General features: G+C 35.7%; 4 protein-coding genes and 2 long non-coding RNA genes across 10 annotated transcripts; 2 read left to right on the forward strand and 4 right to left on the reverse strand.

Moving 5' to 3' along the window:
- The first annotated feature begins 875 nt into the window (after nucleotides 1-875).
- On the forward strand, nucleotides 876-6,173 carry LOC18609488 (uncharacterized). 3 transcript variants are annotated; one of them, XR_016024647.1, is made up of 5 exons: nucleotides 876-1,811; nucleotides 1,894-4,310; nucleotides 4,870-4,930; nucleotides 5,477-5,742; nucleotides 5,871-6,173. It is a non-coding gene; the product is annotated as an uncharacterized LOC18609488 (long non-coding RNA). The 3 variants fall into 3 exon arrangements; XR_016024645.1 differs by having other exon boundaries at nucleotides 5,477-5,730; XR_016024646.1 differs by having other exon boundaries at nucleotides 921-1,811; nucleotides 1,894-3,694; nucleotides 5,477-5,730.
- Nucleotides 2,666-7,422, reverse strand: LOC18609489 (Pectin lyase-like superfamily protein). The gene is made up of 7 exons (XM_018115968.2): nucleotides 6,634-7,422; nucleotides 5,846-5,977; nucleotides 5,410-5,637; nucleotides 5,272-5,316; nucleotides 4,978-5,185; nucleotides 4,088-4,278; nucleotides 2,666-3,264 (listed from the first exon to the last, which is right to left on the reverse strand). The coding sequence occupies exons 1-7, from the start codon at nucleotides 7,009-7,011 to the stop codon at nucleotides 2,872-2,874; spliced, it is 1,575 nt and encodes a 524-aa protein (XP_017971457.1). The 5' UTR covers nucleotides 7,012-7,422; the 3' UTR covers nucleotides 2,666-2,871.
- A 6,308-nt stretch (nucleotides 7,423-13,730) lies between these two features.
- Nucleotides 13,731-17,489, reverse strand: LOC18609492 (Pectin lyase-like superfamily protein). Of its 3 annotated transcripts, XM_088803711.1 has the most exons (10): nucleotides 17,472-17,489; nucleotides 16,551-16,807; nucleotides 16,060-16,188; nucleotides 15,712-15,882; nucleotides 15,585-15,605; nucleotides 15,259-15,466; nucleotides 14,986-15,067; nucleotides 14,702-14,810; nucleotides 14,398-14,514; nucleotides 13,731-14,273 (listed from the first exon to the last, which is right to left on the reverse strand). In XM_088803711.1, exons 2-10 carry the CDS (start codon nucleotides 16,785-16,787, stop codon nucleotides 13,959-13,961), a joined length of 1,389 nt encoding a protein of 462 aa, XP_088659837.1. In that variant the 5' UTR covers nucleotides 16,788-16,807; nucleotides 17,472-17,489; the 3' UTR covers nucleotides 13,731-13,958. The 3 variants fall into 3 exon arrangements, with proteins under 3 accessions (XP_088659837.1, XP_017972106.1, XP_017972107.1); XM_018116617.2 differs by lacking the exon at nucleotides 17,472-17,489 and having other exon boundaries at nucleotides 16,551-17,197; XM_018116618.2 differs by lacking the exons at nucleotides 16,060-16,188; nucleotides 17,472-17,489 and having other exon boundaries at nucleotides 16,551-17,204.
- On the forward strand, nucleotides 14,269-15,878 carry LOC18609491 (uncharacterized). Its single transcript, XR_001926861.2, has 3 exons — nucleotides 14,269-14,595; nucleotides 15,217-15,419; nucleotides 15,738-15,878. It is a non-coding gene; the product is annotated as an uncharacterized LOC18609491 (long non-coding RNA).
- Nucleotides 16,616-19,586, reverse strand: LOC108661004 (PPR superfamily protein). Its single transcript, XM_018116619.2, has 2 exons — nucleotides 17,472-19,586; nucleotides 16,616-16,726 (listed from the first exon to the last, which is right to left on the reverse strand). Exons 1-2 carry the CDS (start codon nucleotides 19,428-19,430, stop codon nucleotides 16,715-16,717), a joined length of 1,971 nt encoding a protein of 656 aa, XP_017972108.2. The 5' UTR covers nucleotides 19,431-19,586; the 3' UTR covers nucleotides 16,616-16,714.
- Nucleotides 19,587-19,974: 388 nt separating this feature from the next.
- LOC18609493 (Peptidase C15, pyroglutamyl peptidase I-like protein) lies at nucleotides 19,975-22,797 on the reverse strand. The gene is given in 7 exon segments (XM_018114633.2): nucleotides 19,975-20,283; nucleotides 20,285-20,391; nucleotides 20,717-20,764; nucleotides 20,926-21,030; nucleotides 21,591-21,944; nucleotides 22,238-22,402; nucleotides 22,654-22,797. Coding segments are annotated over 5 exon segments (642 nt in total). The 5' UTR covers nucleotides 21,852-21,944; nucleotides 22,238-22,402; nucleotides 22,654-22,797; the 3' UTR covers nucleotides 19,975-20,162.
- Nucleotides 22,798-26,615: the final 3,818 nt, after the last annotated feature.

The raw sequence follows: 26,615 nt of genomic DNA on the forward strand, positions 1-26,615 counted from the left end.
CAATATTGCTTTCAAGACAATTCTAAAGTATCGATGAACTATCTCAATTGATCTAAAATATCTTGATCCAATCACTCGCAACCTTACATTATGACCAATTATATGCAAAAATATAATCATTTGTTCTCTCACAAACACATATCTACTTGATTGTAACAAATTGTTCCTTCTAAGAATGTCACACAACTTAAAAAATGCTAGTGGTCTCTTCCTTAAATTCAATACAATAGAGATCACTTTTATATAAAATACTATTAATATACAGCTCTCTCTCTTGATCTCGATTGACACTAGGCTCACTAGGTATATAGTTCCTAGATTTATATCTTTCAATAAAAATAACTTCGAAAGCTAATACCGATGCAGCTGCACCCACAACTACTGCGTGCAAAGATTTTTTATCCATCTACAAGACATAAATATAAAATCACACACACACACACACACATATATATTTAAAGAAATCACCAAATAAGAAATTCTTAAATAGAACTACTGAAAATTACATCACAAAATAGAGGACAGAAATCGAGTCATGGATCATGCATACACTAATTAACATTACTACTTTCTCAAACAATTACCTTCAAGTGTTGTTAATGCCAACATGACACCAACTAGCATGCATAAATGATACAAAAAAAATTGTAACTGACTTGTTGATTCCTCTTTGCATAAATGATAAAAAAAAAATTTATTTATGCTCATAACGATGATGAGAAGCTTGAGTTTGACTATGAATGTGGGAATACAAACAATTTGGCAATAATTATATTGCTCACCCTGAGATATCCCATCAGGTAACAATGTAAATTTTTTTTTCAATGTTTTAATGTCTTCTGGGTATGGGAAAAGTCGAATAAGAAAAGCTACTTGTGAAAATGTGTGGATAAATGGTTTTATGGTTTTACCTTGTCAACTAAAATTTACGAGTGCAATGTGAGGAAGAAAGGCACATGTCAAATTCCAAGTGAAAGAAGGACAAATAGGAGAAAAGTGGCATTGCCAGAGGCCCTAGGATTTACCACATATGCATTCCTAGTGGTGTAATCAAACTAAGAAGTAGATCCAATGAGCAGCTTGAGCTAAGCTTGCGATACAATCGAGCTATTCAAGCATGATTTGATTAGGTTCAATTATCATCAACTTAAGTAAAGAGCTAAAAACACCCAACCAGGAAAGATTTTGGGTTAATTGTTCAATCATATATTTTGCTGAAAAATCATAGATCCCTAATATATTTTACTCAATCATACGTAACTCAAGAAAATTTTAATTTGAGAGGGAGGAAGGAGAGCAAAGCATATTTGGGTAAAGCAAGAGAGATTTGCCGTTGGAGGAAGCTTTACCACTACCGATGGAGGAATCCGAGGAAGAGGGATGGACGGTGAGGAAGGGATGACAGAACTAAGGACTCAGGTTTTAAGGTAAGAGTTTTTTTTTTTTTTAACAGCAATCTATTTTTTGAGCCCTAAGGAAATTGTCTTACGCCTTCAAAGGCGTAAGACAATTTCCACAGCCAACGGATATTTTACTCATTGAGTTGTAAAATATTTTCTCTTAAATTTTCATTTTCAATCTTCCAAACACCTATATATCCAGAAATGTTTTTCAGAAAAACTTTTACTTCAAAACAAACACACCCATAATATGCAAAAATGCTGCGGGCTGCAAGGTCAGTGACCTTGGGGATAACTGCAGAATGGAGGGGTTTTTTACGGGGGAGAAGGATCGAGGACGTCCAAGGAAAAAACCAGAGAGAGAAAAGGAAGGAAATGATGCCGGATCATCTCCTCGATCTATCGGTTTAGGTTCCCTAATTACTCTGCTTTTTTATTATTATTTAATTTAAACTCAAACCTATTGGTTGATTTTGTGTTTTTTTTTTTCTAGGTTGTTGCTGCACTCTGAATTTACTTGAATTGTCTGTTTAAGAAACGAGAAACGAAATCGGGTGCTTACTTGAATTATTTATGTAAAGTAATTATTAATCGATCTGGTAAATCATGAAATAATTGTAGTTGTAGTAACAACTAAGTTTCATTCTGACTCAATTATCAGTTATATATATATATTAAATGTGCGAATGATTCATGCGGATTCAGAAAACAGATCAAATCCAAGTGAAAGAGCTGATTCCCACCCCCTGCATGTCATCTAAGATTGCAGTTCATGGTTGTCTCATTGTTTTTTTATTGATATTTAGTGTTTGTCTTAGCTTGTGCCTTTTGTCTCATAATTGACTTCCCAGGACATAGATTTCTAATGCGATCTTCATGCTTGCTTCTACTGTAATTCTTTGTCAGTGCCTGACCAAACTTGCATGCTTTATAAGATAGACAGTTTGTGCAAGTTTAATAGTGTTTAACCTTATGCTTACGCCTTGTCCTTGTAGTCTTTTTAAGTGATTGTTACATCTGAAGAAAGAAATGTAGACATATAGCAATTTATTGATGCACATCTAGTTGATAATGCATTTGTATAATATCTCACAATCAAATAATCTGCCTTAACAAACAAGGCAGTCTTTGTACTGCAGTATTGGACTCGACCTGATAACATGCCTGTATAATCTCACATAGTGGGAACTGGGAACGAGTGTAATCCCATCAAAGAAGAATGCCTTGCCTGTATAATCTCACATAGTGGGAACTGGGAACGAGTGTAATCCCATCAAAGAAGAATGCCTTGCCTGTATAATCTCACATAGTGGGAACTGGGAACGAGTGTAATCCCATCAAAGAAGAATGCCTATAAACTAGGATGATGCCTAAATTTACACTCTATACCTAATAAACCGATGGTGTGAAAGGGGTCAGAAAACCATGCCGACCTCACAAGCGGATACACCATAAATTACCTAGACTAAGCTCAGCACACATCATGATCAGCTTGGACTCTGTTATTCGACGGCTTGCCAATCTGTAAACAACTGATTGGAGGGACAGTGGGGGTGGTCAACTCTCCAAAACTTTGCCAGCAAAATGGATCATATAGGTGGTAGCGTTCCTGCAGTGGCTTTAGCTCAATGGCAGATAGAGTTACACCTATACATGGAAGGCTGTCGCTACAGGCTAAGTGCACAGGTTTTACTGTGTATGTCCCTCTTATTTTTTCATAGGTGATTCCTGATAGAGCAACTGCAGCGGTTTCATTCTTACATGCCCTTTTGTCACAGTAATATTGATCAATCACAATTGGAAGTTGGACCTCAGAAACTTGAATGTTTGAGAACAGAACCCCCTGCACAGAGCCCGATCCACCCTGCAGATGTGATTTGAAATTATATGAAAGAAAAGTTACCATCAACATGAAGTTGTAAAAGAACTTAGAATGTTAAGAACTTGCATTAACGGCTTTTCTCTTGGTAAAAGCTAGGATTTGTTGGACCTTTTAAAGAAATGAAATAACATATAAAGTTGTAGGGAAAACTCAAATTACATTCAGTTTTCAAAATTTTCAGTAAAACTGATATTAATTGAGAAGGGAGGTGAATTCAAAACGATCAAACTTATTTGAAACTGTCAAACGCTGTATATTATGTTTGGAAGAGGATTTTTCTGGAAATCTATGAAATACGGCTAAACCCAGTGTTGACTGATTCCAACATCAGACCTTGTTGAGGCAAATCTCAGGCAGCACATCTATACTATATGGATAACTGAGCTGCAAATTTACCAAAAACTTGAATAAGGTAATAATGGATCATATTAGATAGGGACACATTAGTTATTTTATTCATATTAAGATTATGTCTTTACTTCAAGTATTGCTGATCCTGCTTCTGTTTATTTAAGAAAACATGCAAGTTTCTTGTAATTTTTCTCTCTCTCTCTCCTTTCCTCTTGCTTTTATCTGTCTTCAATTTTGCTTTTACCTGCTCATGTATGTGAGTGTGCAGGTGGTCTGTAATATACTACATTATCTGAAGCCAGTCTTGTTATGAATCTTGATTGAAATAATAGTTTTGGATGTGTTTGGATTTAATTTAAAGCCAGTGTGGCACATTTACTCAAACAGTGTTCAATTGCTGTATTTCAAACTTGATGAGTTTTTGATCATGTGGGAGTGAAGATTGTGTGGTTACCTGCCATGTTTTTATTCTGACACCATTCATCGTGTTTTGCATAATGATATCACGGACAGTGATGTTTGAGACACAGGCTTTGGTATTATCCTTTCCCAAGCTTCCAATGCTGATCCCATGCCCTGGTCCACAGTTCACGTTGTGAATGTATACATTTGAGCATCCTGTTTGTATGGAAACACAGTCATCACCTGCACCAATTATTAGATTTTTAAGAGCTCAGGTTAGCGTAAACACAAAACATAGATGTCTTTTATGTTCATTGGCAATTAGCTCTGTGTTCAGGGCTGATTCTATATAAGCATTTATTGCCTGCCGAAAGCATTAGATTTGTATGGACTTATTATCTTATTAGAAGTTGTCATGAGAACCTATTTCTAAGCAAAGTAGACAAGAGACTATGGGAACAAAACAAACGTTCTAGCTGTTAGTGGAGACAAAGAAAATTTGAAAGAATAAAACAAAAAATGTATTCTTGTTGTCTCTGTGGTTCGACCCTAATACTTTTTTGAGTGGTTGATGCCACACCAATTTTTAGAATTTGACATGTGTCAAGCGACAAGTGGCTGTAACTTTTAAAATTTTGGATATTGTTGGCAGCCACTTGTCAAATTTTAGTGGTAAGGGAGAATGTGTGGAATAAAATTGTGAGCAGGATAAGATTGTGATGGGTTTCTTTCAGGATCCTAGCAGAGATACCTCAATTCAGCACCTTTTCTATGATGCCGTCAGTTGTTCACAAGTTCCTAACTTAACCCTGTATCCTCAATGTCGACCTGCAGGTCTTACTCCTTGTCAATACCGGAGCTCAACTTGCGGTCCACCGTTGTTTAACTGAATGTGGTATGGCAACAATATTTATTTAAAAGCAAGACAATTAAAATAATTACCACAGGCAAGATTACTGCCATGAATTAGCACATCTTTGGAGTTTTGTAGGTGGATTCCATCTGTGTTAGGACTGTCCCCAGGAGATGAAACGGTCATATCATGCACCACGACTCCCATGCAATTATCAAACTTGAGATGGCATTGAGGACTGTTTTGAATTGTTATGCCTGTGACTGTCACATTAAAACTCCCATAAAACCTAAGTGCCTGTGCCACAGAAAGAATGAAAAATGTCATAAGACTGCATTGTCATGAAGATGATTGGTTTTTTGGTTGTTTCAAGTGGTCCTTACTGTTGGTTTGATGCTTGGCATTTTTCCACTAAGTTCATTTCTGACCTACCACCCAATTAACGGGAAAAAAACATGATTAGTTACAGATAATCAACACTAGAGTTTTAGGGGTAAGTGGAAACTGTTTTAGCTAATTACCGGCATTGGTGGCATTTCTTGAACTATGCTGTTTAGTGGGATTATGAGTTTTCTTTCATCATCATAGGGATCTTCGTATGGGGCATCTTGCCACCACCCTGAGCCTCTTCCATCAATGATACCTTTTCCCTGAACTGTTATACCTCTCAGCTTTGAGAATTCAAGCCATTGTAAAATTCCTTGACCCCAGGGTTGAGAGTCAGCTGGAGCAATTATTGTACCATCCAGCTGAGAACAAAAAAAAAAGAAAAAAAACAGCTCATCAGCGTTGATCTCAGGCCTGAATTCTACTAGTATGACAATCAGAAGGTGCAGCAGCAGGTATTTTGCTTGGTATCAAGCCGTAGTTAACTTTTCTGTCCTTTTTCTTTTGATTGTTTTATATGGATATGCCACTAACTCATTGTATAATGTAATTAATGTTCACACTTTTTACCTGAAATACAATGTTTGCTTGGCAGTATGGACCAGAGAATGAAATGGGTCCTACAAGGAACACGAATTCAGCTGGAACGACAACCGTTGATGCTTCCACTTTACATGCAGCTGCCCATGCGGATTGGAATGCCTGCGTTGCAGCGAAGCAGATCAGCTATGTGGCCACTGTGCGAGTGCGACAATAACTAAATTCATAGAATTAGGGTTGAATCTTGATTTGTGCCGAACTGTAAAGTAATTACTGCTCCAAGCTTGACTAAACTACGGTAAATAGAATATTTTTCTTTATTTAGAAGTGGACCCGCCCGGCTTCGGCTATTTCTGCTCTCTCGTTAGTGTACCACATATTTTTTTTATGCATTTCTTTGTTTTTCCATGAACTCTGTATTGTGCATTTCATATTTTAACCAATAAATAAACTCTGCTGTACCCAATTTTTGTAATTTTTCTTATAACCCCAAAAAAGTTCTTTCTTTTTATTAAAAAAAAAAGAAAATAATAAAACAATGCATGAGGTGTACTTTGAACTAGAATTGATTGAATCAAACTTCAAACTATGGAAGTTTGATTTAGCCAAAAAAAACAACAAAACAATGCATGGAAGTTTGAGAATTTTGAATGCCTTCCCTTCATGTTGCTACATAGACCATTTTGTTGTGTGATTTAGAGGGAAATATTAAAAAGTTTTTGAGAATTGGTGAAATTTAAAGAGCCTTGTTGTAATGATGGAGAATTTTTAAGCAGCATGGAACATTGTGGTGAGCATAATTAAGGAGCGGACATCACCTTGGTATCATCAGTTTTCCCATCACCCTTGGCGCCAAAATCTACCACGTCGAAGACGTCAGAATGCTGTCCGCTGCCGTAACCTTTCTGGGGCGGTGGCGTTGAAGGGACTTCTTCTTTGGGCTTGGGTGATGGAGGAGCTTTCGGCTTAGGAGATGGAGGAGTTTTATGAGAAGGAGCTTTAGGCTTTGATCCTCCTTTGTGGTAATTGTGATTACCATGACCTTTTCCTTTCTTCTTAGATAGTGAAGCTGCTGTAAGCCTGCTCCGCCTCCAATGCTTGCCTCTTCTAGCAATGCAAGTTTCAATACTCGAAGACCACACAAGAAAAGCAATCAAAAACAAAAATGTGAGGCTTTTGAAGCTGAGATGACTCATTTTTCTTTTCCTTTTGCTAATTTTGGTATCTCTCAAGGTTCTTGAGAAGAGAGAGAGAGAGTGGGAGAGGGAGAACTAGTGCTTGGGAGCCAAAATAAGTGATGATGTTTAAATAGGGAGAGGACTCCAAAGCAATGACACTATTTGGACATATGAGCAAAAATAAAAAATAAAAAAGGTTTGATAATACCGGGTATTTAACTTTCATTCCTCCTAGTCCTTCCCTTCTCACTTTTGTGTATTGGTATTAATTATCATATTCCCCTTTGTGTGAATATTGGTTGGGATTTATTTAGCTGAAACAACAGGTACTTGCAGAGCCTATTTACATGCCACATGTAACACTGTTGTTACACGTGACTCATCTAATTTCCTTGTGCAAACCCTTCCTCATCAATTATCCTCACCCAAAAAATGCACCTGGCTATCCTCCTCGCTACTAAAGAATTTTCTTCATCCTTCCACCTGTTCAATTCTAGACACACAATCTACAACTCAGAATATCAAATTAACAGAAAAAAACAGAACAGTTCACGAGGATCAGGAAAACAAAGAATGAAAAACAATGTGGTTGCATTATTTTTCATCATAATTGGAATGCTTTTGCAGTTGCAATTCTTCTCATGTACTTAATAAATTGCAAGACATCTCAACAAAGCGTACACAGGAGTAAATAAATATGTGAGGCGAACCCTCTTAATCTCTTTTTATAATTAAAATGAGCATTTCGTAGAGAACGATTTAAGCTTAGAATCTAGTGTTCAAAGCAAAGATATGATGTGACTACTAACAGAAACAAGCTTGGACGACCACTCTCTCTTTCTATCTGCTATACTTGCAAAATGGTGGTTGGTTTGCCATGCCGCGGCTGCCATCCATTATCTTTCCTTGAATGTGTTTTAATTATTTAAGGTGGATTGAGAATTTGATGTAATAAAAAAAAGGCCAAAAAGGGACACGTGAGTGGGTCTATATGTTGTCCAAAGGGCACTGATTATAACAGCTCTCTATCGTCACATGCAACGTTCACGGGCTAGAGTTTTTTGCTTTGTCTTCTTAAACCCACAACGTCGGCTACAAAACTCGAAGGCTTTCTTTCTTTTTTTTTTTTTTTGGCTCTCCTCTCATTCATTTTCTGATAGTATTTTCTTTTGCCCTTTCCTTTAAACAGAAATTCTGCAATTTCATTTTTCCCAATGACCCCACCATGGCACAGAGAAATAGTGGAAGGAAAAAAAACTTACTCTCGCAACTGAAACTAACTGTCTCCCAAAAGAAACTGATGGTCTGGCCTGATGAGTTTTGTTTTTTCAATTGGAAACAGAAATTTATCCTGCAACTCTGCATACAGCTCCAAGCTGCATGTAAAACTTGACAGGAACTTTTGAAAGAAACCCCCATGCGCCCATAGTTTTGCTCTGCTCTTATTCTTACCACGTTCATAGAAATAGTACAATTGTCCTACCTACCTACTGTTGCAAAGAATATTGAAAAACATTTACACAAGTCATATGTTTAATTATATGAAAGTGAAAGATATGGAATATAATTACAAAGAAAAGAAGGGCAGGAAAGATTTGTCGCACATTTTTTTACCTTGTGTTAACCATTGCTTGCCTTTTTAGGTATGCTTTCTTTTTGCTAGCCGTAGATTGGGAAACATAAACTTCTCTTGACGACAAATTAAGGAGTTACCGTGATCTTTAATTGACAAATCAAAATGCATTGGATATTGGACTTAATTATCACATGAATTTTACATGACAGTATCGAAAATTTTATAATATCGACAAAAAGAGAGTTGAATGGTGTTACGACTATTTAATTACATGAACAAGAGATTTTTTTCAAAAATTAATTCAGAGCATGAAAAATAATCAAAGAAACCGAAATTGGCAGATTTGGTTTGATTACTGCTCTGCATGCTTTTGTCAGTTTCCTTTTTCTTTTAGCAAGCAAGCTAGCTAACAATATATATATACACACAGGGACGTTATGTATCGCCATCCTTGTCAGAGAAAAAAAAAATATGAGAAGGTATGGATGTTTGGAACCACGTCTCATTTTCATCACCCAATAATGTCTTTCTTGAGCCCCTTGACCTTTTCCTTTGGTCTCTTCCCCTTCCACAAAATCTCTCTCTCCTCTCACTCGTTCGGGTGCATCGATGCAGGTGAACCCTTTTCTTGAACTAGTATAGCTTAAGGTATTTAATTAATTCCTCCATCAACAGCGAAAACCTTAATTAGATTGAATGGACACTGCTCTTTGCTTTCGTTTGAGCAATTGAGTGGACATCCAATTTAATTAAACTCCATTTGTAATAAAATGTCTTGAAATTTATTTAACATTATTTTGACACTTTATAATTTAAAAAATTAAAATAATATTAATAAAGCCTCACATGTATATCGGAATTGGAAGACTACAATTACAGCTTGAGAATATGCCAGCTAATTAATCTATATACGTATCGTACACCTTCATTTGTCCTAATGAAAAACCGTTATAGTCAAAATTTTTACATTTTCCGCCATACATGTACTTTGTCTTCGTCCCCATCTTTATTTTATACACTATTTTAATTAATCCCACCCTAAAAAGAACAACCAGAATAGTACCCAAGGAGTAAAGTCCAGTGACTTCATTGGCAAATTAAGGAGATGACAAAAGAGGAGTTCGTGTTTTATAAAAGTGCCTTTATTTATGCTAGAATTAAATAAATATGGCACACATCTCCCGTACCTGAGGACACGAAAGCTAGCTATAGCCGCATATACACAAAACAAACTGGTGATTAATTACAGTAATTATTTGTATTCCAAATGGCTTGAGAGTTTGCAAGGCCAATTTTTGTTGCTTTGAGACAACCACAAAATGACTAGGAGACACAGTTTTGGAACCAAGAAGAAGAGTACGACCTTCGTAGCCGTCGTTTTGTGCACGCATGTAGGCTCGTGAACTATGTTCCTCTCGTGAACTCCTTGCGTAGATATATATATATTTATATATATATATATAATTAATTATTAGGGTTACATCATGTTCATCCCCGCTAGCTCCATTATTAATTTCGGGTCGATAGTTTTGTCACCAACTGTGGCACGGAAATTCATGCCAATGGCTTCAATTTCTTATTTCTCTTTTAATTTTCTAGCCACCTAACAGCATGGGAAAAAGCAATATCAATTTGAGGTTTAGGGGTTAAGCTATGGTTGCATAAAGATTTCATGCATTTTCTACCTACTTAATCTGATTATGTTGTGGTTAGGAATTTTGATCCCCATTTTAACAAATATTTAAATTTTCATATAGCAAGCTGGATACTTGTCATATTCCTTGTCTTTATAATCCATTATTACTACGACATATACCAATAATGTTTCTATGTAAGGCTTGAGAATTAAGCAACAAATTATAACTACAGCACTAGTGATTAAATAATAGCACCTCAAAATGAGCAACTACGTACGGTAAGTAAGTGCTAATTCCCGAATTATATACTCCAAGGTTAACTTTTGTTGCCGTCAAGCGACTGTTAATTAAATTAACAATTGGATCCTCAATAGCATTAACCAAAAGAAACCTAAATAAAGCACATCATGAACCAAAATTTGAAGAATAGTAACATAATTTCACTTCAAATAGATATTGCATAACTTGGAAAACCTCAAATTGGCAAGTGATTGACCACAAAATTTGATAGAAATTAAGCAAAAATTTAGGAGAAAGTTTTCGATTCTCTTAAAGTTAATGTTCAATGTTTTATGGAGGCGAGAATATATATTCTAAGTTTGTTAAGAATAGGTAATTATAGAATGACCTACATGGAGTAATTAAGAAACATCCTGTTCAGAGATCCCCCACTAGCTATTGGGACTCAATAGAGTTGAATTGTGTCTAAATTCTGAATCCTTCCCTGACACACACTCTTTTAGAAAGTTATTTTTTGTTCCTCCCCCTCCCAACCGGAAGAAAGGAAAAGTAAACCATGACCCACCATAGATTAAAGGTGAAACAAAAGAAAAAAGCACCGGAAGAGAAGGCTGCCATCATCTCCTTACCATTCAATTTCTTTTAAGTGGGGGAACTGTGCAAAATGCAACTGATTCTTAATCAAGATAGCAATCATGATTCCAGCCAAAAAACAAAGATGAAGAGGTCGAAAATATATAATTAAATAAGAGTTCACGGATCGTTCTAGAATTTTGAAGCTGCATGTATGATTCCTAATACTTTCAAATTCATTAAGTACACAAACAACAATGCAATCATGATCATAAGCTAGCTAGAGATTAGATTTTCTTTCTTTCTTTTGTTTTTGTGGGTTAAGAGAGTTTCTCGTTGTTGTGTTGTGGGTGCATGTTTAATGCAAATAATGTTATAGATGTGGAGAAGTGTTAATGTTGGGCATGTGAAATTTCAGTTGGGGAACACAGACCCCTCTACTTTGCATAACTGCAAGATCAGATCTCTTCTCTGATTCTTAGATTCAGAAAGACAAAAACTATTTTTGTCTTCATTACTTTGTTTGTATTACAAGACTCTTAATTCATGGCCTACGCAAAAGCAAGCCTTCCTACCAAATGTCACGGATCTTATATTGAGCCCCTAAAAAGCTCTTCCATTTGCCTCTCCTTTCATTGCTTTCATTCTTTCTTTGATTGACAAAATCACACCTCGGTCGCTTTTCTCTCTTCTTCTTCTTCTTCTTCTTGATCGATCTTCCTGTGACTTGGGCTTGTAATGCAAGCAATGCGTAAAGCAGCAGAACCCACATGGGGGACCAAGCCATGAATCCTGATCAACCTCATTTACAACCATATCGCCCAACTGACAGTACCCATAAGGCCATAAACTCTGCCATCACGTCCTCACACTGTGCATACACATGCAAATTTGATTTTGCAAAGTTGGAATGTTCTCTCTTGTCGAGATTCGGGACCCCCCCTCCCTCCCTCTTTTTGCTTTGCTTTCATTTACATTTTGTACGAATATCCACCAATAATTTCAATGGTCAATATTGGTATATGAGATAGCCTACCCGATGGTTACAATGTTTAAACATTCAAACTTGGTAGTAGAAGCACCTGAATGCACTCCGACATTTATGTAGAGTACTCATGTCCATTTCACTCCATTTTAAATTGAGAATCCAATTCCCCTCCAAAATCAAAACTATACCTCCAAGGAAAAATTAAAAAAAGAAAGATGCACCAAGATATATTTTGTGAAACAAAAATACACATGAATGAGCGTGAGTTGTAATTGTGACTTTAAAATAAGTCATCCAACTTCCATGCGTGACCTTAAATGCAAATTCATCAACCCTGGCTGGCTGGCTGACTGACTGAGGGTGAAAAGAAAGAGAAAGTGTGGAGCATACCACAACTTGTGTTCGTTAGCAGTCTCTCGTGACTAGCCAGTGGTGTACCTTAATTGGCTTTGCTCAGTTACGGACACCATGTAATAATCTCTGAGACAGAAATCTAACCATTTTTCTTGCATTCCAGATGAATTCGTACCCTAATTTCATTAGACAAGTTCTGATGTTTACCCCGAAAACCAACGAAAAAAAAGGGGAGGTTGGAGAAATCTGTGCTGGGCCTGCTGGCCGCCGGGAACAGACATCTCTCTTTTTAACTTGGGGGAAGTTTTTTGGGTTTTTGTCTCTCTAATCAGTTGACTGTTCCAGTTGGCCTCTAAATGCCAAAAATATTGGACCAGTTGATGGGTAAACAACTAAATTGCGGACTATTGGGTCTGTTCAAGATAAAAGTGGCACAGCTTCAGAAACAAGTTCATATGATTATTATCTGTTTTTCATGTCTTTTAAGCGTATATACGCATGAAAACAGTTGTCCATCCAACAAACATTATTCAAAAATCAAAATCAATGTTAAAACTTGTTTCTGTTTTTCGTGCCCATTGAGGAGGTCATGGACCACCTTTGATTTATTACACGAGATGTCACGCATTTGTCACTTTGCCATCGACAGGGAAGCTGAAGCTCCATTTTTTTTACTATAAAAATTTGGTGGTTCTTCAAGCCAACCAACTTTTAATTTTTTTTCACTTTTTTGGTGATTCTCAGTTAATGTTTATATTTGAACAGTGAAGCTGTACCTCAGTGGTCCCTGATTGTCCTTGCTTCATTCAAAGCACTCAAATCGATCTCTTCATAGCCACAGCATTCGCTGGTGTATTTTCCTCACCTCCTAACAGGCATAACAAACATATGGTCGTATGGCTATTAACATTTATTATAAACCCTTTCTTGTGAGGGAAACCTGAAAAAGATGTTAGCAGCAGCCGAAAATGTTCGAAAGTCTGGATCTAAAATAAGGTGAAATATTTGAAGGATAAGGTGGTGGCCAGGCCAATTCTGGACAAGAAGCAGAGTCAGTGTTCGATCTTAATATGGATCATTTTTGGACTTTCCTTCTGTAGGGATTTTATACCTTGTGTTTACAAGTTGCAATATGGACACTATTGAAAATAAGGGTACTATTTAGGAATACTAAAGGAACAAGTTCGCGGATGCTCGATCCAATAACATAGAATTCAAATATCCTATATTAGGGTTTGAGATGAATTCAGGTAAGATTTTTAATACCTGTCTTAGGTTCGGTTAGTTTCAAATATCACTCTTAGTATTGATACACTTTCACATCAATAAGTAAAAAAAATTTACAACATTAGCAATCAATCTCATTAAATTGTTTTTTCTTCTTTAATATGAATAGGTATATTAACCGCATCTTAAATATCCTTGAAATTGTCTGGATAAGTTTCAATGCAGTTTGTGCATAAAACATCAATGACATCCGCAACTTCCCATAAAATTTAACTTGTGCCTCAAACCTCCTCGGACCTCTGCTGCTCTAGTTATGTTACTCTTGGTGTAGTAATACTATGACATCGTTATTTATATGCCTATAGGGAGCTTAGAGTTCTGTGTGAGCAATATGATCTCTGGTGGGTTCAACAAGCTCCGCATTTTCTTTCTGATCAATAAGAATAGAGCCTTTGTCGTGGGAACTTAGGCAGTCAGCTGAAGGATGCACGACACCATAGCCAAAGCCTTGGGCGGAGTTGCAGTAGGTCTCCACCGTGCCATCCTTTTTCTCTAAGTTTATATTGCTCAGCACTATATTGAGGCAGGGAACAGTATCACTGCAGGCAAACTTCATTGCTTCTGTGCTTTTTGTTATCCCACTAATGTTTCGGTACATAATCTGGCTTATTTGCACTGCTGATGTCTAACAAATAAAAGAGAAGAACGAGAATTCATGTGATCAGTGTTCTCATTGGGTGGAAGACTCATGCAAGAATCAGGAATCTAATCTGATCACAAGACATGACAGACAAGAACTTGGACTGCACCTGGTTTTGGCAGGTTGTTGGTGAATCGCAGTAGAATTGATCAATAATGATGGGGTTGGCAACATCTTCCATCCTCACATTTTCGAAACGCACCCCACGAACATAACCGGAACCACCCTTTATTTAAGAATCACAAGGAGATACATGTCATTCTCAAAGAGATGAATTGGTATGAGTGCTATATTCTTGTTTTTTCAGGTATGTTAACTGAAGCCCCATATAGTCTTCTACTTTCTATTTTCCTAATATTGGGTATTCTTATTGATAAATGGTGCTAGGTTTACAAGATATGTCATCACAATACCTGCCAAGTTTTAATCCTGACCCCATTGCTAGTCTCCCTTAGAAATGCTGTATCCAAGACCACCTTCGTAACAATGCCCATGGAGTTATCCTTCCCAAGGCTTCCAATGCTAAGTAGCCAAATTTCCCATAAAAGAGAAAAAAACAAAAATAAAACATATAACAATCAATTTACACTGTAGGGGATGGAATGGTCAACAAAGCACCAAATGTCTCTCTTGAGTGGATGAGGAAACAATCTGTTGACTTAGTTTATATAATCTAACTGAAAGTTTTGGAACACACCTGACTCCATGTCCTGGTCCACAATATATTCTCTTCATCTTGATAGCAGATGAAGCATTGACAATTGAGATGCAATCATCCCCTGAATTTTATATGCACAATTAACATAAAAAACTTAACCAGTCAGTATGCTTCCCCACATTCAATATGCACACATGTAATTGTTTGTATTATCATTTCTGTAAGGCATTCTTTCAGCTTAGCTTAAGATGTACTTATCTTTTTGCACAGAAAAACAGATGCAAGGGAAGACAAAAGACAAGGTTTAAGAACCTGTTCCTATTTTGCAGTCTTGAAGAACAACATTAGTTGATCCAGTTATGTGGATCCCATCAGTGTTTGGACTGTCTCCTGGAGATGAGACTCGTACTTCATATACTCGTACAGATTCAGACTTGGAAATGACGAAATTCATCTGTTGGCTGTTCTGAATGGTAAGGCCTTTTACCTTAATAGATGAGCTTGAATCTATAGTCAGTGCCTGCAACAAACTCATATGTTAAATCTAATTTGAGAAACATTTGGTAGTTCACATGCACAACTTTGGCATGCTGCTTAATGGAAGCATGACTAGTATAATTGTGGGGAAAGATCCTCACTGTTGGTGCCCCTCTGCAAGGCTGTCAAAATAAAAGCAAACAGAAAAAGAAATATGTGTTACATTCTATTTGTTTGACTTTTAACTTGAGCATGAAAGAATTTGCAAAGAGAATCATAAGGAATTACATTTGACTTGTTCTTTTTGCAAGAAGATGCCCACCATTTGCCGCCAGAGCCATCAATAACTCCGTTTCCTTGGAACGCCACTCCGTGCAGCTTAGAAAAATCAAGCCAGAGTCGTGCAAGATCTGGGTCCCAGTTCTTAGGTTCATCTGGTGCTACTATTGTTCCATCGATCTGTAAAATAACAATAATGATTTTGATATAATAGCTAATAGAAAAAAAAAAAAACAACTGCAATTAAAGTTAAAATTAATATCAACATTGAATTACATGTGTAATGATTTATTCTATAACATAGATACTCAAGACATTATTTCCATATATGTCCAATTTGATGTATATTGACATTACCTGAACAACTAACTTATCTGCACATGGCCCCTTAAACTTCGTAGCATTAACTAAATAACTGCGTCCAGGAGGAACCAAGAAAACTGATTTTGGAGTAGAGCATGCTGTTTCCCATGCTTTTCTAAAAGCCTGATGATGATGACATTGCAGAAAGACAAAATGCCAATTTATCAAATGAGAAATTTGCTTATATTTTGATGACAACAAAAACATATTTGGTCAAACAGTAATACACTAAAAGTTTAAAATTTTCCAGATCATATCAAATGCTAAAGTTAGTCAAAAAAAATCTTCACAGCAAACTATTTTCTTAATCCTTGAGAGAGCTCATGTGTCATAACCTCCATGGAAACAGAGACTGCCAATTACTGGCAAGCAAAGTCTTAATTGGTAGAGGATGTCATTTCAATGTGTCTTGAAAAAAACCATGAATATAATTTGCAAGGGAGTCCAACCAAAAAAAAAAAGAAAAAATGAACTCAAGCATATACCTGGGTGTCATCAGAAACTCCATCTCCAACTGCACCAAAGCTATCCACATTCACAAGAACCTTGCCACCACGTTCACTTGTCCAAGATGGGATCTCAAAAAGTTCCACATCATCTTCTGCTATGTCCAGGTCTTCAGCCTCTCTAAGTAGGTTAAAGTTGTCATCTAGCATGTTTCCTGCTACTCCACATGCTGCTATCAGCAAACCAAGGAAGGAAACCAGGAATAATTTATCCATGATTTGTTCCTTTTTTTTTTCTGTTTGGAAGATTGATTGATTTGTATAAATCCAATAAGACATTGGTTTAATTTATATGGGAAGTTTAGTTTTGGAAATGAATGGTTTGTGGGCTATATGGCTTGGCTTAAAAGTAGATGAAGGTGCTACATTTTCTACACGCCCACACTTAAAGTACAAGGGAAATTTATTTTTAAGTTTTTTGCTTTACTCTTCAACCAGTTGGCAAAAATTCACCAGTCAAATGCTCATGGATTCTGTATAATCTCTCTCTCTCTCTCTCTCTCTCTCTCTCTCTCTCTCTCATGAAAGTGGATTAATGAGTCAGCAAAGGAATTTCCCGAGTGACCTCAATCTTATAAAATGCAAATGAAACATCACCATGCAGCCATGCATGGATAATCTGTAGCATGAAATATGGCAATAAATACCTAAAAAGAATTTTAAATTAGCGAATCAGGGGGAAAAAGGTCCTTTTCCTGTTACAAGCCAAGGGCTTCAAGCTAAAGTAACTGCTCTTAAAAAAATTTAAGCAGAAGATGCAGACTTCACAAACAGGTTTCAGTTTCATGGAACTAAAGCTGAAACAGACAAACAAGCATTGTTCCAAAGTTATCCATTTGATTACTATGCACAGTCAAATTTTATCAGTACAAAAAATGAAAGTTAACAGGAAGTCTTCACCTCAATTAAACTGCGACCAATCTCCCTCATCACCTTTCTTGCCATACCAATCTCTCTAATCTGCAATGCGGCTTCAAATTCCCCTACTTCAGAATAAAAATTTGAGACCTGCAAACAACTGGCAAAATCCTCCTGCCCGAGATCCATCAAGACTTTTGCTGCTCTTTTTCCCACTATCTCATTCTTGTAGATACTACAACTTCGTAGCAATGAACTCCACATCACAGGATCACCCCCTCCTGGTGCCTGTTGCAACAACTTTTCAGCTTCACTCAGCAGACCTGCTCGGCCTAAAAGGTCTATCATACATGAAAAATGCTGCCGTTCCGGGCAAATGCCATAAAAAGATTTCATTAAGTTAAACACTAACTTTCCTTCTTCAACCAACCCTGCATGGTCACACCCACTTAAAACACACAAGAATGTCACTTTGTCAGGTATCAGGCCCTTCTGGATCATTGCTTCCAACAGGCTGACACCTTCTTTTCCCATTCCATTTCGGGCATATCCATTGATTATAGACGTAAAGCAGAAGACATTTGGTGAAGGAAGTGTTTTGAAAACCTGGCAAGAAAGTTCAAAATGACCACATCTTGAATACCCATTGATTAGAGAACATGAAACTGCCATATCAGATTCATAACCGGATTTTATAGCACAACAGTGCAACAGTTTGCAGCTGCCCAAACTAGCATAAGTGGTCACTGATAATGCTTTCAGCGTGGTAGAGAGAGTAACCTCATCAATCCCAATTCCTTCATCAACCATCAAACCGAACATCTCAAACACATCTTCAGTGATACCACAGTGCAACAACGAGGTTACCAATGAGTTACAGCACTCCAACGTTCTCTCAGAAGCACTCTCATATACAGACACAGAGCTTCCAATGTCACCACATTTCCCGTACATATCAATTAAAGCTGACTGAATATGAACACTCCCAGAATAAAAGCCAATTTTTGTAACAAAACAGTGAATTTGCCTCCCAAATAGTATATCCCCTTTCCTACTGGATAAATTCAAGAACCCCAAAAAGCAAAGAACAGATGGTTTTTTCTCCCAGAAATGCATCCTACCCAATAACTCAAGTACGTCACACAACATATTGTTCTCGGCGTGTACAGAAATAATTGAATTCCATGATATCACATCCTCAACTGGAATAATCGAAAACGCTTTCCTGGCATCAACAACACTCCTGCAGGCAGAATAAAAATCCACCAAAGCATTGGCAACAAAAACATTAAGTTCCACCCATCCAGCCTTAATCACATGGCAATGCAGCTGCTTTCCTTCATTAAAAAACCTCTCATTACAACAAGCGCGAAACAAATAACAAAAACTATGCCCATTTGGCTTGACACCGTCCCACTCCATTTGGCCGTAAAACTCAAATAATTTCTCTATTTTACCAAGCTCCAAAAATCCATTTAGCATCAAATTCCATACAGCTAAATTCCGCTCAGGCAATTGATCAAACAACTTCAAAGCCACGTCATCAAGTCCCATACGCAGATAAAGATTCACAAGTGAGCTTCCAATAAACAAATTCAATCTAAACCCAAGGGAAATCACCCTGCAATGAACTTGAATTCCTTCTCTATAAAACCCCCCATTCCCACAAACAGTAACCACAGAAGAAAATGTAGGACCACTTTCTTTGATTCCTCCCGAAACCATTTCTTTATAAAGATACAGAGCTTGCTTTAGATTCCCATATCGACCGTGCCCAGAAATCAACAAGTTATATGTAATGCTATCTCTTGTGGGCATTTGGTTGAACAGGTTTTGGGCATCGTTTAAACGCCCGGATTTAATTAAGTCATTAATTGTTTCGTTTTTGTAGTAAATACCCAGATGAGGGCTTGGATCACAGTAGGATGTGAAGGACTTGAAATTGGATGGTGCTAAGGTTGTCAACCTACGGACCAAGGACAAAAATCTAGTTCCCTGCATTGGTCGTTTACCATTTTGACCAAGTTGCCATCCGACAGAGAAAATGCAATTGTATTGATGTCACCTTGGTCTTTTGCCTCTTGTTTGGTGACATGCACTTACAACTAATAACACGGAATATCGTGGTGGATCACGACCATTCAAATCTAAGATCACTTTGGTATTTTCTTCCAAGTTAAACGATCCTTACAAATTAACATTCTTGGACGTCCATGTCCTCGGCTAATTATATAGGTACATGACAGTTTGTTAAACTTCTCAGCCGGTTGTCGGTTGATATAAGAGATAAAGTATATTCCATTCCACTTTGAATTAAATAGTTGGATTGCACCTTTACCTTATCAGACCAGGCTGATAAATAAACTTGAGGTTTTTGTTCTTTGCTTGTAGTAAACGTCAGAAATGGTAACTTGCCCATTATACTTTTCCAATCTTTAATGCAACCATTTCATTATATAAAACCCACTTTAACAAATACAATTCATGAAAGGAATACAAAGGTGAAGTAACGGCAAAGAAGGAGAAAGGGTGGTGGGGAGGAAAGGAAACTCCAAGTCTCATCCTTTATATCACTGAATATAAGATAAAAGAGAATTATTTACATAAATATAGCACAATCATTTGCCTCACAGAAAGCAAGCATCATTGGGGTTGAAAATAGGGGTATGCACACACCAGCGGACAAACAGTCACAAAATATTTTGAAATAACAATATAAATCACTTATTAACATTAGCAGGTTGATGCGATGGCCTCCAAAAGGGAAGCTGAAAATTGCATCTGTGTCTCTTCATTAATTTTTGAGAAGATGGGAACATGAACAAAAAGAGATTTGTGACCCTTCTGTTCCGCAGTGGTAGTAGACATAATTGCATACAAATCGGCCTGCATCATCGGATATTGTCACATCATAGCCCATGCGCTTTAAAAACTTGAGGATCACTTCAGTAGAACAAGTCGTCTTCAAGAACCAAAAGATTTACCATGTTAAACACCGTTTCTATTTATTGGATATAAGAGAAGGGGGGGAAGACAGCTGATACCAAAGGCATGACAAAGAAAAGCGACAAAGAAATGGCATGTAGGGATGCATTACTACTTCCTCATAGGTGTCAAACAATGCTAAATATTTCAGCCAAAATTGAAACTACGCCATTAAGATCCTCAACTAAAGATGTTCAGTAAGTAATACCAGGTGACAGTAGCCACAAGGTAGGTTTCTTTGATATAATGGGGTATAAAACATAAGAAACCTAAAGAATAAATTGAAAAAGATCACAAAGTACCTCTCGTTTCCGATAAGTTCCTCCATCCTCAGCAACAACCTGGAGTTGCTGGAGACATCAAACAGAAATTTAAGTACAAAAGCCTTCAAGATAGAAAGGAATATAAAAGGACTTTGCATCTAAAAGTTCAAGAAAATAATAAACACAAATATAGTTAATAATAGAACAACAGAGAATATTTGCTAGGTTAAAAGAAAATGCGTGTCCACCTGAGGTTGCCATCCTAGCTCATCTGGACATCGGAAAGTGGCTTCATTTACAGCCTGCTTTTCAAGGGCAAATTGTTGAGCTCCACTGTTAACCCCCATGTGAAGCTGAAGAAACAATAAAATTGAGGTCAATTAGATCAACAAATGTCATTCCAGAAGACACTGGACACTATCAATAGCATGTACCGCACATATCCTCTATAAATACTTTTCCCAAGTCTGAGTTCACAGGATAGTCAATATGGATGACCTCAAACCAATTTAATTAACAGCAATGGGCATTGAAAGCAAAATAAAATGGAATAACAAGGAAAAATAAGATGAAAAGGACTATCAATGAGTAGACAACCAAACATATAACTTCAAAGGCTAAGTTGGCATGGGACACATTAGGAAGAAAGTTATGCATATTTTAAGAAATATTCATAGGCTTTATGTGAGTTCAACTCATCTTCACAATAATCATAGAGAAAGGCATCCTTAGACTCCTGTGGTTACCATATTAAATTGATAAGTTGCCACCAATATCTCTAAACAGCTATACACGACTCAAAATGGCAATGACATTAGGTAGGATTAGTTAACTTTTAAATGTGAATTTCTGGAAATTTACATTTCTAAACAGATAAATCCGCAAGACATAAAGCTGCATAATGGAAACTGACCCATATAACTTGTTCATTGTTTGCGTTGATTCCTGAGATGCCTGATTCCAAGACCTTGTAAAGCATGGGAAGAGCACCATTGCCTGCAGTCTCAAGGACAGTGCAACTCCCTAGAGTAACACCAGCAGGCAACGACTTTTTCCTTTGAACAAAATTCATCAGGGTATTAACTATAGTTTCTGTTGGATTTTCAGCAACCCCTTGAAACTTCTTAAATCCAGTTACATGAATAGTTACAGCCTTTGGTCCTTCAGACCCCATCTCCTTGTCTTCGACAAAAATGTAATTCCCAATTTTCAGTGAGCAATATTAGTAACGGATGTCTGAGCACCAACCCCCTATCATAATGAAACACTAACAAGAAGCGAAAGAACAAGCACTATCAGATATTCATTCTGATACTCCAGCAAAATCATCGATCAACACTAACATTTTTTCTGCGCGGGAAGAGGGAAAAAACAAAAACAAAAACAAGAAACAAGAAAGAGCAACAAGGAAAAAGTTAAAGCACATTTCTAGCATTGGCCCCATTAAAAAAATTCCTATAAGTACTTATAAGAATATGGTCCAAAAGTATACAACTCGAACCAGTAGACGAGAAAACCAAAACCCATGTTAGCAAGCGCTATAAGAATAGAATCAAAGACCTTTTGGTCAAATAGAAAGACAGAATGGTTGAATCCGATTCCATTTAAGGGAAAGTAATCTGATTCTTGGTGTAGTTCACTTGAAAGAATGTTGTATTCAAACCAGGACTTTAAAGGAGCAATAAAATTCTTGTTCTTTCTCCCAAATAAACGAACTCCTGAGTCCTGAGTCCAGAAAATACGTCCAAGAAAAAAAGGAAAGCACTTGTAAAAAAGTGGAGCGAAACAACAATAACGAAAACCAGAACCAGATTGAATCAACCAAAGCATGTCTTTCAAAAGCAACATAAACACAGAAACTCGAAAATAGATTATAAAAGAGTTGGGTTTCTATATTATCAGAAGACCTGAAATGGGAGGGCTTGAGAGTAATCCAACATATAAAACCCTGAGACAGGGGAAGGTTCGAAAATTACCTCGTACAAACGACTCTTGGCTCAGCGAAAATTATTCATTTGATAAGTTTCAACTCTGAACTTCGATTTATCGGCAGCTACAAAAGTAACGACCTTGTTTGGTTAACTTATTACGTAAGTGCCACGAGCTTTGACTGATTCCAATTTCTGTGAGGTACGTCGGTTTGTCAACTCCATTGTCGAGTTTTTTTAAGCGACCGGCCAGCGATGATGTTTGTTGGGTACGTGGCACTCAGTTATTGGGCTAAAAATGGCGTAAGATTTTGTGGCCTTTTCGGATCTGATTCTGATGGGCCCATTTGGGAGTGTCAACGATGTAATCCGATGTTTATTAATTAAGATTAAATTAATCTAAAAAGACTAAAATTATTATTTATAACGAGTTTAGGCAAGATTCGTGTAGGGATTTGAAGATATTCACTAGGTAGATTCGTTTATAAATAATAATTTTTAATATTAAATTTTAGTTTTATATATTATTTTTTATTTATAATTTTTTTATAATTAATATAATATATACTAAAATTCATTAATTATTTTAATTATAATTTTAAATTTTAATTTATATTTCATGACTTAATTTTAATTTATTAATTTATTTTTCATTAATAATATATAAAAAAATTATTTTAAATTTATTTTAATCAAATATTTAACGACTATGAGTAGTTAATAGTAATATCTAAAATACTAAGATGCGAGTTCAAGTAATAATTAAAAAATTTAATTGAGTATTTATAGGGTTTGGGTATCTTATAAAATAATAGTATCAGGTTAAGGTATTTCCAAAATAATAGATACTCTACCCATTAACATCTCTAACCCATTTGATAGTTGAGACAAACCATTTCATCGTGCTACTTACCCATAAAGCTTATATGTAGATTTTATTTTTTTTGATTTGTTTAGGAAATGGATCAATATTTGCAATTGGCAAGTCTTAGGTATTGAAAATGACCGAGGTGCAAGTAAAGGTGTGAAGGTGATTGTCGATGGTGCAAATGTCTAAACTATAGGAGTTTGCTACAAAGGTGGCTAAAAAGCGGTTGGACAATTGTACAAATTTGAACACAAATTAGTGTTCATGGATTGAAAAACTAATCAAATAGTAGTAAGTTGGAGATATGTGCTTGGTTGCAAACCACTATTGGAAAGTTGTGTTGGACTCGGAGACCCGAACATAGACATAAGGCTCTTCAGTTCAATCATTTGTGTGTTCAACTCGTCCATCCCTTTCATGACTTTTTCCAAGCCTTGGATCCTCGTTTGGGCCACTAAGCACATTGTCAAGCTCATCATAGATCAATTGGTTGTCATTCAACAATTGCTTGAGGCAAGATTCCATTTGAAATGACGACAATTCTTAAACATGAATTTTGTTGGTCTCATTGAGATGTTCAACTATATTCATTAATTTGGCAATCTGTCTTTTCATTTCTCGAAGTTCATGTGCAAACACCTATTGATTACGTTATAGTGCATTTATCTTTTCTTCTAATTGATGTTCCATATCTTTCAACCTCTTAACTCAAACCAAAATAAATTAAAAGAGAAAATTGAAACTTCAGTAAAAATTTTCTAGATGTTTGCTCTAAAGATGGGTTTTTTTTTTCTTCAAAAATAACATCATTTGGTTCTTTATTATTGGAATGAATATGACGAAAAGTAAACATAAGATGAATTAATGCATGGAATATAATGATGCCTTGATGAATGGATGATATAAAGTGATAAAATGAAGAAGTGCCACTAAAATATAAGAAAATTTAAGGCATAATATTCAAATAAGCTCCTAAACTATTCAAGAAAATTCCAATAAGCTTTTATATTTTTATTGCATTCAATCAAACTCTTATACTTTTATTTTGAATCAATTAAACCCTTATGACTAATGATTGACTGATTATCATTAGTCAAAATGCTACTTGTCATTTTATATCTACATAGCACTGATATGGCGTTGATCTGAAGGGTGAAAAATGTCATTTTGTCATATTATCATACCAAATTAATATTTCACGTTATCATCAATTATAACATATCAACATGTCACATCATCATCAATTATGATATGGTAGCATACCACGTCAACGTCACATGACATAAAATAATAAAGGGTATTTTAACTAAATCAATCATTAATCATAAAAGCTTATTTGACTCAAAATAAAAGTAAAAAAACTTATTTGGATCAAAATAAAAGTATAAGAACTTATTTGGTTTAAAATAAGTGTACAAAAACTTGATTGAACACAATAAAAATATAAGGGTTATTTAAATTTTCTTGAATAATTTAGAATTTTTTTGGATATTATGCCAAAATTTAAACATTTTGCACGAGTTTTATTAAAAGAAATAGTTGGCAATTGATCATGAGCATTATCATATTCAAATGTGTTCAATTTTGTGAAATATGAGTCAATCCAATTTAAGGTTGATTGGATTATATTTAATCATTGATTTTTTAAAAAAAAACTAGCTTAAGTTTAATGTGATATTGGATCCCTAATAAATTAAATCAATATGTTAAAGTTGAGTTAATATTTATCATCTCTTTTTTAAAGGATAATATTTGTCATTTTCAATTTAAAAGAAAACATAAAGAAAAGCCGTTGCGTTATTCAAAGTCTTATTTTTCTTTTTTATTTTTTAATACACTTTAATTATATTTAAAAGTATAAATTCACAATTTACAATGAATTTCATGTATTTAAATAATAATGATAAATATATTAAAAAGCAACATATATAAGAGTAATTGATTAGAGTTCAATTGAAAAAAAAATGTTTTACTTTAGTTTAATTTCATAAGTAAATGTAAGACTTATTAATTTCAAATCAATAACAATAGATTAAAGTTAGTCCTCAAGTGGGGACAATTCCCAATAGGAAACAAAGAAGGAATGGAAAAAAGGAAAAGAAAGTAGAAGGGAAAAAGAAAGGTTGTTTTGGTCAACCTTATAGGAGCAAAGCCCAATGTAGATTAGTAAATAAAAAAGATAGAAAGAAAGGGAGAGAAGAAGACAACCAACAATGAAGATCGACATTACAAGTGACAAAAAGAAAGGAGAAAGAAAGGAAGGTAGTTGAGAAGAAAGCGATATTTAAGGTAAGAAGTTGGAGAGAAAAGAAGGAATGAAGGAAAAGAAAATGTGTGTCACGACCTGGAACTCCTCTCGAGCCCGTGACAACCGCCGCGGTACCCCGATGGACACTCATCTCCCGAAATGTCAATCGAAACTCCGCAAGGCTTAATATCAGTTTCTCATTTACCCCGATGAGTAACCGTTGCCAAATATTATGTTCCAAAAGGATTTTAAGCTATTTCCAACTTAAAACAGATAAAATAAAAGTTTTCGTCTCACAGGGACGTTTTGGTCATTTTCCACTGAAAAATTTTGAAACTAGTTAAAAATTTAATAAGTAAGTACTAATCGCATAATTCACAATCAAAAATAAGTTTAAGCATCTAAAACCTTTATTTAAAATGAAATTATAATTATTTGAATATAATGAGAAGATAAAACAAAATATTCAATAAAATATTTTATTTTCTTATAAACAGTAATTTTAGTATTATACGTAAATACTTTTTGTAACATAAAAGCAAAATAATTTCATTCATACTGTGACACAGTAAACCAATGCATTTAAATTAATTTAATTTAATTTACAATATCAAGCGAGCCCACAAATAACTAGAAGTGAGGAAAATGGTGAACCTACAATTCGGAGGACGCAAGTCCAATGGAAGCCCTCGATGGAATCAACTATCTACAGCCTACTCTGAGCCTGAAATGAGTAGAGATGAGGGTGGTGAGATTATAAAATCTCAGTGAGTAAACAAATATCATTCAAAAGATCTAAAGTCGAGTAAAATGAGACAATTAAAATATCCCATCATTTTAAGTATTTCACAATTTGAAAATTTATCCCAACCCATGCAAACGGTTGTATTTCAT

Source organism: Theobroma cacao, chromosome 2 (genome assembly GCF_053813885.1).
Source record: "Theobroma cacao isolate CCN51 chromosome 2, ASM5381388v1, whole genome shotgun sequence".
Taxonomy (NCBI): Eukaryota; Viridiplantae; Streptophyta; class Magnoliopsida; order Malvales; family Malvaceae; genus Theobroma; species Theobroma cacao.

Coding starts and splice junctions, on each gene's coding strand:
- LOC18609489 (XM_018115968.2), bottom strand. CDS start 7,011: ATGAGTCATCTCAGCTTCAAAAGCCTCACATTTTTGTTTTTGATTGCT. Junction 5,317..5,409: donor AAGAAATGCCACCAATGCCG/GTAATTAGCTAA, acceptor ATTGGGTGGTAG/GTCAGAAATGAACTTAGTGG. Junction 4,279..4,977: donor TGGCAGTAATCTTGCCTGTG/GTAATTATTTTA, acceptor TAATTGGTGCAG/GTGATGACTGTGTTTCCATA.
- LOC18609492 (XM_018116617.2), bottom strand. CDS start 16,850: ATGTCTTATTGGATTTATACAAATCAATCAATCTTCCAAACAGAAAAA. Junction 15,883..16,059: donor CAGATAAGTTAGTTGTTCAG/GTAATGTCAATA, acceptor GTTATTTTACAG/ATCGATGGAACAATAGTAGC. Junction 14,274..14,397: donor CAACAACCTGCCAAAACCAG/GTGCAGTCCAAG, acceptor TTTATTTGTTAG/ACATCAGCAGTGCAAATAAG.
- LOC108661004 (XM_018116619.2), bottom strand. CDS start 19,430: ATGCAGGGAACTAGATTTTTGTCCTTGGTCCGTAGGTTGACAACCTTA.